This window comes from Arachis hypogaea, chromosome 17 (genome assembly GCF_003086295.3).
Source record: "Arachis hypogaea cultivar Tifrunner chromosome 17, arahy.Tifrunner.gnm2.J5K5, whole genome shotgun sequence".
NCBI lineage: Eukaryota > Viridiplantae > Streptophyta > Magnoliopsida > Fabales > Fabaceae > Arachis > Arachis hypogaea.
In genome coordinates, this window is record NC_092052.1 from 310,622 (window position 1) to 321,653 (window position 11,032).

General features: G+C 43.5%; 2 protein-coding genes across 2 annotated transcripts; one reads left to right on the forward strand and one right to left on the reverse strand.

Annotated features, from left to right (window-relative positions):
• The first annotated feature begins 7,246 nt into the window (after nt 1-7,246).
• Nucleotides 7,247-8,216, forward strand: LOC140180978 (protein MAIN-LIKE 1-like). The gene is made up of 3 exons (XM_072223027.1): nt 7,247-7,803; nt 7,919-8,006; nt 8,115-8,216. The coding sequence occupies exons 1-3, from the start codon at nt 7,247-7,249 to the stop codon at nt 8,214-8,216; spliced, it is 747 nt and encodes a 248-aa protein (XP_072079128.1).
• A 1,730-nt stretch (nt 8,217-9,946) lies between these two features.
• On the reverse strand, nt 9,947-10,513 carry LOC114925695 (uncharacterized). Its single transcript, XM_029294575.1, has one exon. It carries the CDS (start codon nt 10,511-10,513, stop codon nt 9,947-9,949), a length of 567 nt encoding a protein of 188 aa, XP_029150408.1.
• Nucleotides 10,514-11,032: the final 519 nt, after the last annotated feature.

The window sequence follows — 11,032 nt, forward strand, 5'->3', positions numbered from 1 at the left end:
ACATACAGCAGAGGAATTACACAGAAAAAGCTGGGCGTTCAAAACGCCCAGTGAAGAAGGAAAACTGGCTTTTAAACGCCAGCCAGGGTACCTGGCTGGGCGTTTAACGCCAGGATGGCACAAAAGGGAATATTTTGTTTTCAATTCAAATTTTTTTCAAGTTTTCAAAATCTTTTTCAAATCAAATCTTTTCAATCATATATTTTCAAAATCAATTTCTTTTTTTTTCAAAGATACTTGCTAACAATTAATGATTTGATTCAACATTTCAAGTATGTTGCCTTTTCTGTTGAGAAAGGTTTAATGTTTGAATCATATTTTTTCTTGTTAGCCAAGTCATTAATTTTCAAAATCAAATCTTTTTAAATTGTTTTTCAAATCATATATTCTCAATCACATCCTTTTAAAAAAAAGACCACATCTTTTAAATCATATCTTTTTAATCATATCTTTTTCAAAATAGTTTTCAATCATATCCTTTCTAATTTCAAAATCTTTTTCAAAAATCACTTGATTTTTTTTCCACTCTTAGTTTTCGAAAATCAATTAGTATTTTTTCAAAATGTTTTTAAAAATTTTTTTAATTTATTTTCGAAAATTTCTTCCCCTCTTCTCACATCCTTCTATTTATGGACTAACACTCCTCCTCAATGCACAATTCGAACTCCATCTTTTTTGATAAGTTCAAATTCTTCTACCTCTTCCTTCTATTTTTCATTTTCTCTGACACCTCAAGGAATCTCTATACTATGACATAGAGGATTCCATATTTTCTTGTTCTCTTCTCTTTCATATGAGCAGGAACAAAGACAAAAGCATTCTTGTTGAGGCTGACCCTGAACCTGAAAGGACCTTGAAGCGAAAGCTAAGAGAAGCTAAAGCACAACTCTCTGTAGAAGACCTAACAGAAATCTTCAAACAAGAAGAAGACATGGCATCCGAACACAACAACAATGCCAACAATGCAAGGAAGGTGCTGGGTGACTTTACTGCACCTACTCCCGACTTCTATGGGAGAAGCATCTCTATCCCTGCCATTGGAGCAAACAACTTTGAGCTTAAGCCTCAATTAGTTTCTCTAATGCAACAGAATTGCAAGTTCCATGGACTTCCATTGGAAGATCCTCATCAGTTTTTAGCTGAATTCTTGCAAATCTGTGACACTGTCAAGACTAATGGGGTTGACCCTGAGGTCTACAGACTTATGCTATTCCCTTTTGCTGTAAGAGACAGAGCTAGGATATGGTTGGACTCACAACCTAAAGAAAGCCTGAACTCTTGGGAAAAGCTAGGCAATGCCTTCTTGGCAAAGTTCTTTCCACCTCAAAAATTGAGTAAGCTTAGAGTGGAAGTCCAAACCTTCAGACAGAAGGAAGGTGAATCCCTCTATGAAGCTTGGGAAAGATACAAACAATTGATCAGAAAGTGTCCCTCTGACATGCTTTCTGAATGGAGCATCATAGGTATCTTCTATGATGGTCTGTCTGAACTGTCCAAGATGTCATTGGATAGCTCTGCTGGAGGATCTCTTCATCTGAAGAAGACGCCTGCAGAAGCTCAAGAACTCATTGAAATGGTTGCAAATAACCAATTCATGTACACTTTTGAAAGGAATCCCGTGAACAATGGGACGAATCAGAAGAAAGGAGTTATTGAGATTGATACTCTGAATGCCATATTAGCTCAGAACAAAATATTGACTCAGCAAGTCAATATGATCTCTCAAAGTCTGTCTGGAATGCAAGCTGCACCAGGCAGTACTAAGGACGCTTCATCTGAAGAAGAAGCTTATGATCCTGAGAACCCTTCAATAGAAGAGGTGAATTACATGGGAGAACCCTATGGAAACACCTATAATCCTTCATGGAGAAATTATCCAAATCTCTCATGGAAGGATCAACAGAGACCTCAACAAGGTTTCAACAACAATAATGGTGGAAGAAACAGGTTTAGCAATGGCAAGCCTTTTCCATCATCTTCTCAGCAACAGACAGAGAATTCTAAGCAGAGCCACTCTGACTTAGCAACCATGGTCTCTGATCTAATCAAAACCACTCAAAGTTTCATGACTGAAACAAGGTCCTCCATTAGGAATTTGGAGGCACAAGTGGGACAGCTGAGCAAGAAAATTACTGAACTCCCTCCTAGTACTCTTCCAAGCAATACAGAAGAGAATCCAAAAGGAGAATGCAAGGCCATTAACATGACCCACATGGCCGAAATTGGAGAGGAGGAAGAGGCTGTGATCGCCACTGAGGAAGACCTCAATGGACGTCCACTGGCCTCCAATGAGTTCCCTAATGAAGAACCATGGGAATCTGAGGCTCATAATGAGACCATAGAGATTCCATTGGATTTACTTCTGCCATTCATGAGCTCTGATGAGTATTCTTCCTCTGAAGAGGATGAAAATGTCACTGAAGAGCAAGTTGCTAAATACCTTGGAGCAATCATGAAGCTAAATGACAAGTTATTTGGTAATGAGACTTGGGAGGATGAACCCCCTTTGCTCACCAAAGAACTGGATGACTTGACTGGGCAGAGATTACCTCAAAAGAGACAGGACCCTGGAAGGTTCTCAATACCTTGTACCATAGGCACCATGACCTTTAAGAAGGCTCTGTGTGACTTAGGGCCAATTATAAACCTTATGCCTCTCTCTGTAATGGAGAAGCTAGGGATCTTTGAGGTACAAGCTGCAAGAATCTCACTAGAGATGGCAGATAATTCAAGAAAACAAGCTTATGGAATTGTAGAGGATGTTTTGGTGAAGATTGAAGACCATTACATCCCTGCTGATTTCATAGTCCTAGAGACTGTGAAGTGCGTGGATGAATCCATCATCCTTGGCAGACCCTTCCTAGCCACAGCAAAGGCTGTGATTGATGTTGACAGAGGAGAATTGATCATTCAAGTGAATGAAGAATCTTTTGTGTTTAAGGCTCAAGGATATCCCTCTGTTACCATGGAGAGGAAGCGTGAAGAGCTTCTCTCAAAACAGAGTCAAACAGAGCCCCCACAGTCAAACTCTAAGTTTGGTGTTGGGAGGCCACAACCAACTTCTAAGTTTGGTGTTGAACCCCCACATTCAAACTCTAAGTTTGGTGTTGGGAGGTTCCAACATTGCTCTGAACATCTGTGAGGCTCCATGAGAGCCCATTGTCAAGCTATTGACATTAAAGAAGCGTTTGTTGGGAGGCAACTCAATGTTATATTTATCTAATTTCCTTTGTTATTTTATGATTTCTATAGGTTGATGATCATGGGAAGTCACAAAATCAATTGAAAAAGCAAAAACAGCACACCCTGGAGGAAAACCTTGCTGGCGTTTAAACGCCAGTAAGGGCAGCAAATGGGCGTTTAACGCCCAGTCTGGCACCATTCTGGGCGTTTAACGCCAGAAAGGGGCACCAGACTGGCGTTAAACGCCAGGAAAGGGCAAGAAGCTGGCGTTAAACGCCAGAAATGGGCACCAGCCCGGCGTTTAACGCCAGAATTGGCATAAAGAGCATTTTTGCTCGCCACTTGGTGCATGGATGAATTTTTCTTGACACCTCAGGATCTGTGGACCCCACAGGATCCCCACCTACTCCACCACTCTCTCTCTTCTTCACTCATTCACCAATCACCTCAACACCTCTTCCCCAAAAACCCCTCACCTATCAAATCCCACTATTCTCTTCACCACTCACATCCATCCTTCATAAAACCCCACCTACCCATAATGGCCGAACCCTACCCCTCTCTCCACCCCTATATAAACCCATCTTCACTCCTTCATTTTTACACAACCTAAACACTACTTCTCCCCCTTGGCCGAACCACAAAGCCTCCTCCATCTCCTCCATTTCTTCTTCTTCTACTATATTCTTTCTTCTTTTGCTCGAGGACAAGGAAACCTTCTAAATTTGGTGTGGTAAAAGCATTGCTTTTTGTTTTTCCATAACCATTTATGGCATCTAAGGCCGGAGAAACCTTTAGAAAGAGGAAAGGGAAGGCAAAAGCTTCCACCTCCGAGTCATGGGAGATGGAGAGATTCATCTCAAGGGTGCATCAAGACCACTTCTATGAAGTTGTGGCCAAGAAGAAGGTGATCCCCGAGGTCCCTTTCAAACTCAAAAAGGGTCAACTTTGATTAAAGGTTGGATCAAGTCCTCATGGATACCACTAAGAAAAGGATGGAGCAAACAAGAGATCCCACTCATCATGAAATCCCTGAGATGCCTCAAGGGATGCACTTTTCTCCACAAAACTATTGGGAGCAAATCAACACCTCCCTAGGAGAATTGAGTTCCAACATGGGACAACTAAGGGTGGAGCACCAAGAACATTCCATCCTCCTCCATGAAATTAGAGAAGTCAAAGAATCATGAGAGAGGAGCAACAAAGGCAAGGAAGAGACATTGAGGAGCTCAAACACTCCATAAGATCTTCAAGAGGAAGAACAAGCCGCCATTACTAAGGTGGACCCGTTCTTTAATTTCCTTGTTCTTTATTTTCCTGTTTTTCGAATTTTCATGCTTATGTTTATCTATGTTTGTGTCTTATGATCATTAGTGTCTTAGTGTCTATGCCTTAAAGTTATGAATGTCCTATGAATCCATCACCTTTCTTAAATGAAAAATGTCCTTAATTGAAAAAGAGAAGAATTGCATGAATTTTGAATTTTATAACAGATTAATTATTTTGATGTGGTAGCAATACTTTGACTTCTGAATGTATGCTTAAATAGTGCATATGTCTTTTAAATTTGTTGTTCATGAATGTTGGCTCTTGAAAGAATGATGAAAAAGGAGACATGTTAATGAGGATCTGAAAAATCATAAAAATGATTCTTGAAGTAAGAAAAAAAGCAGTGAATAAAAAAAACGAAAAAAGGGGGAGGAAAAAGAAAAAAAAAGAAAAAATAATGAATTTGTGATCCAAGGCAAAAAGAGTGTGCTTAAGAACTCTGGACACCTCTAATTGGGGACTCTAGCAAAGCTGAGTCACAATCTGAAAAGGTTCACCCAATTATGTGTCTGTGCCATGTATGTATCCGGTGGTAATACTGGAAGACAGAGTACTTTGGGCCACGGCCAAGACTCATAAAGTAGCTGTGTTCAAGAATCATCATACTTAACTAGGAGAATCAATAACACTAACTGGATTCTGAGTTCCCATAGAAGCCAATCATTCTGAATTTCAAAGGATAGAGTGAGATGCCAAAACTGTTCAGAGGCAAAAAGCTAAAAGCCCCGCTCATCTAATTAATACTGATCTTCATAGATGTTTTTGGAATTCATTGCATATTCTCTTCTCTTTATCTTATTTTATTTTTAGTTGCTTGGGGACAAGCAACAATTTAAGTTTGGTGTTGTGATGAGCGGATAATTTATACGCTTTTTGGCATTATTTTTAGTATGTTTTAGTTAGTTTTTATTATATTTTTATTAGTTTTTAGTTAAAATTCACTTTTCTGGACTTTAAAATGAGTTTGTATATTTTTCTGTGATTTCAGGTATTTTCTGGCTGAAATTGAGGGACCTGAGCAAAAATCTGATTCAGAGGCTGAAAAGGACTGCAGATGCTGTTGGATTCTGACCTCCCTGCACTCAAAGTGGATTTTCTAGAGCTAAAGAAGCCCAATTGGCGAGTTCTCAATTGCGTTAGAAAGTAGACATCCTGGGCTTTCCAGCAATATATAATAGTCCATACTTTGCTCGAGATTTGATGGCCCAAACCGGTGTTCCAAATCAGCTCAAAATTGCCCGGCGTTAAACGCCGGAACTGGCACAAGAATGGGAGTTAAACGCCCAAACTGGCACAAAAGCTGGCGTTTAACTCCAAGAAAAGTCTCTACACATGAAAGCTTCAATGCTCAGCCCAAGCACACACCAAGTGGGCCCGGAAGTGGATTTTTATGTCATTTACTCATTTCTGTAAACCCTAAGCTATTAGTTCTCTACATATAGGACCTTTTACTATTGTATTTTCATCTCGGTAGCTATCTTTGATCAGTCTTATGCTATCTTAGATCATGGGGCTGGCCGTTCGGCCATGCCTAGACCTTGTTCTTATGTATTTTCAACGGTGGAGTTTCTACACACCATAGATTAAGGTGTGGAGCTCTGTTGTACCTCGAGTATTAATGCAATTACTATTGTTCTTCTATTCAATTCAGCTTATTCTTGTTCTAAGATATTTATTTGCACCCAAGAACATGATGAATGTGATGATTATGTGACGCTCATCATCATTCTCACTTATGAACACGTGCTTGACAACCACTCCCGTTCTACATGCAAATAAGGCTTGAATGTTTATCTCTTGGATTCCTTAATCAGAATATTCGTGGTATAAGCTAGAATTGATGGCGGCATTCAAGAGAATCCGGAAGGTCTAAACCTTGTCTGTGGTATTCTGAGTAGAATTCAATGATTGAATGACTGTGACGAGCTTCAAACTTCTGAAGGCTGGGCGTTAGTGACAGACGCAAAAGAATCACTGGATTCTATTCCAACCTAATTGAGAACCGACAGATGATTAGCCGTGCTGTGACAGAGCGCGTTGAACATTTTCACTGAGAGGACGGGACTGTAGCCATTGACAACGGTGATGCCCAACATACAGCTTGCCATGGAAAGGAGTAAGAAGGATTGGATGAAGACAGTAGAAAAGTAGAGAGACGGAAGGGACAAAGCATCTCCATACGCTTATCTAAAATTCTCACCAATGAATTACATAAGTATCTCTATCTTTATTTTATGCTTTATTCATAAATCATTCATAACCATTTGAATCTGCCTGACTGAGATTTACAAAATGACCATAGCTTGCTTCATACCAAGAATCTCCGTGGGATCGACCCTTACTCGCGTAAGGTTTATTACTTGGACGACCCAGTGCACTTGCTGGTTAGTTGTGCGAAGTTGTGATAAAGAGTTGAGATTGCAATTGAGCGTACCATGTTGATGGCACCATTGATGATCACAATTTCGTGCACCATTTTTATGTCGTGATTTGTATTTGTAACTGGTATTGTAATTCGTTCTAATCATGCGGTCTATGTAATGCACAGCCCCGACGTTGAATATCGAGCATGCGGCGTCAGCAGGGAATGCGACTCGATGAGTGGTACGTTCCGTACTTGCAGATGGCCGGATTATACCATCTTGCGAGACTGAACGATAGATGGTTCAGATTAGACGAGCCCCTTGTGAGTGCATTCCTTGAGAGGTGGCGTCCGGAGACGCACACGTTCCACATGCCGTTCAGAGAGTGCACGATCACACTTCAAGACGTGGTGTACCAGTTGGGTTTGCCAGTGGATGGACATTACGTCAATGGTTGCCTGATAGATTTCCACGTATACATACAAGGTGCCCAGCCAGCTTGGCAGTGGTTCCAGGAGTTGCTCGGTGTGTTACCTCCCCCGAGCCAAATTCAGAAGTTCGTAATGAACTGCACCTGGTTCCATGAGACTTTTGGAGAGTTCCTTGATGGGACCGATGAGGAGACAGTTAGGCACTTTGCCCGTGCCTATATCATGATATTGTTGGGCACCCAGCTGTTTGCCGACAAGTCCGGCAATCGTATTCACATCAGATGGCTACCGTACATGGCTAGACTTGAGGAGATGGGTGGCTACAGTTGGGGGTTGGCTGCACTCGCATGGTTGTACCAGTACATGTGCCGAGTGGCCAATAGACATGTCGTGAAGTTAGCTGGGCCATTACAGTTACTTCAGTCCTGGATCTTTTGGCGGTTTCCTGAATTTAGGCCTGCTGGGTATGATGCGTTTAGCTGGCACCTGACATCGAGGTACGACTATCGCATTATATCATGTTTAAATATTTTATTTATTTAAGTATTGGCCTGTATTGTTATACTAATTCGTCATATTCATGAATGACTTCGATTTTAACGGACTTTGCAGGTGGTCAGGTTACAATCCTTCTGTTAGTGAGAAGGGACCTCGGGTGCAGATGACTCGGGTGAGGATCGACATGTTACAGGCTAGGGATGTGAGTATGCAAACCTCCTTTGTATAGTTAACGTACATTTAGTTAAAGCTAAGTTTATCTCCTAACGTATTTGAGATGCTTTTTTCAGTTTATATGGATGCCCTATAGCACACCCGAGGTCATTCAGCTTGTCCATCCGGAGGTGTTGGAGCCGCGTCATACGACCTTATGGCGGTGTGTCACGTCGCAGATATATTTTGCGGTGGTTGAGTGGCACCAGGTTGATAGGGTGTTACCGCAGTTCGGGGGGTACAGGCTTGCCCACGTCCCACCCTGAACATCGACTTTCTGATGTCAAAGGACGGTAGATTGGGTGATTGTTGGTTCCCGCACCATTTGCAGCACTGGTATCTTCACTGGGAGACACGTGTGGATCACGTGCTTCGGTTTGACGTGGTTGCCGACCCGGGTCCGTCACATGACTACTTGGACTGGTGGCGTCAGCATGGAAAGAGGTTCTTGTCTCCAGAGATGTACTTGGGGATTCTAGAGCCATTCCTATCCAGTAGAGGGGACACAGAGGGGTGCCGGTAGAGTTTCCGACATGGATCGAGTTGATGACGTTCCTGATAGGCGTCGGGTTGAGAGGAGAGCTCGTGTCGGGACACGACGGAGCGACCGGGAGTGGAGGTGGCTGGACCAGGCTATCGTGGAGGGTGATGAGGCAGGTAGGGGTCGTGGTCGTGGAGGCAGACGGAGAGTGCCTGCAGCGCACCACGACGGGGTGATCATGGTGACGATGCCGCTGCAGGAGGGGCTTCCAAGGGGGGTGTTATACCCGATCATGGTGGAGCTGGTGGAGAGGGGTATGGGTCTGGTATGGGAGATCCTACAGGCCATGTTGACGCTGGACTTGGAGAAGGGCTGCTAGGAGATTACTTTGTCGGTGTTTCCGGTCACGACCAGACACTTCAGGAGAGTACACCATGGGCAAGTCCGGGTACCATGTTTTCAGACTTTCTTGCCGGTGATGGTCTTGATACGGACTACGGTGGAGACCACTTTCTAGATGAGATCACTGCCATCATGCAGGAGGATGAGGCCACCTGTCGAGGGGGTCAGACGACGGGGACACAGGCACATTTAGATGTAGATCTGAATGAGCCTCCATCCGTACCTCCTGCTGACTATTTTACCTTGGGTGGTACCCCACCTTCCGCACATACTATTGGGTCACATTCAGTTGTCGGGCCGTCTTCATCCCAACCGTTACATGTCCAGCCACCCCCGGAGGACGAGGAGGATGAGATCGAAGACGAGGAGCCGCTTATCCGGAGAGGTCATATGACATGGGTACCACGTCGTTGCTTCACGGGATTGCACCTCTTTAGATGATTTGTGTATCGTGATGTTTGTTACTAGCATGATCGGTGTCATGCTACCTATCTATCTTTATGTATTTTGGTTATCATTATTGTATCGTTGGGTCTTTTAGTTTATCAGTTGATGTGTGTCTACGTTTGTTAGTGCTTATCTTGTATCAGTCAATATAAGAACTATGTTACTTTGCTTATTTATGTTATTTCCATAATTTACCTTGCATTTTTCATTTAATTTGAAAGTTCATTTTACTGCCTTAACTACGTACTTCGTCAGTCACTATTCATGTATGAAATGGATCACATGAGATTAATTAATAAGACATACAATGCACTTGAAACTAGAACATTGGTTTTCTTAAAAAAAAAGAACAAAGTTTGGACATTATTACATCTAACAACACAGCACCAACCCTACTTATCTCTGACTATATGCTTGGGACCTCCGACCTGTGGGCAGCTCCGACGAGTGTGTCCGGGTTGACGACAGAGGCCGCATCTCTTTGGCCGGTTTGGATCTGCCTTGTCCATATTAGTCCGTATTTGAGTGGACCTGGGACGATCCTCCCTTGCACGCCTCTTGTTTGGGTCCGGTATAACTGTCGGCCCATCATATGGTGGCTAGAAACCCTCTGGGATGGGAGGTGTGAATCCCATCCAATACACACTAAAAATGGAACTGAGACGATACACAGGGTGGACGTAAGAGTGCCAAGTGACTCGTGAGTAGGCACAACATGCCAGTGCGTGCGGACACGGGAAATGAAGTGCCTGGAAGTATCCGCAGTCACATGTCTGAGCTCCAAGTGAGACCCTGTAGCTACTCAGGGAGAAAGAACCAGTCGAAGTCGTCTCTACCACAATGTACTCCGAGTTGTCCCTGTCGTACAGAATAACGGTGAAGCACCTTGCCGTCTTCAAATTGGCCTCGATAGACTTCACTAGGTGTTGACTGAATTGTTGTCCGGTACCCTGCTGTGCCTCGGCCTCTCTCCCCTTGCGTACAAATAGTTCGGCCAACCTTCCATAAGTTGCCTTCACCAACGAGCAGACAGGAAGGTTCCTCACACCCTTGAGGATTGAGTTCACACACTCAGAGATATTCATCGTCATATTTCCGAATCTCCGGCCCTCATCGCAATACTGTGTCCACAATGAGTACTCAATCCGGTTCGCCCAATCACACATCGCCGGGTCTTCCGAGCGTAGAATATCAAACCAGTATTCGAACTCGACCTCGTTCTTAGCATAGGCAGCGTTCACAAGAAGCCTCCTTCCGTCTTTGCCCTTGAAGGTGAGGGCGAAATTTGCTGCTACGTGTCGAATGCAGAATGTCCGGTATGAAGCTGGAGGTAACCAGCCCCGTTGGGAGCCTCAAGCGCGGCCTTGATGCCGTTATGCCTGTCAGAAATAACAAGCAGACCCGGCTGTGGTGTCACGTGCTGACGGAGGTGGGAGAGAAAGAATGACCACGACTCAACATTCTCACCCTCGACTAGTGCGAATGCAACAGGGAGTATGTTGGAGTTCCCGTCCTGTGCAATCGTTACAAGCAACGTACCCCTATACTTGTCATATAAGTGGGTCCCGTCAATACTCACCAACGGCTTGTAATGATGAAATGTCTCGATACACGGTGGGAAGGTCCAGAAAAGTCTGTGAAAATAAGCCTGAGACTCGTCTAGCTGTCTCCCAACTTGAACAGGG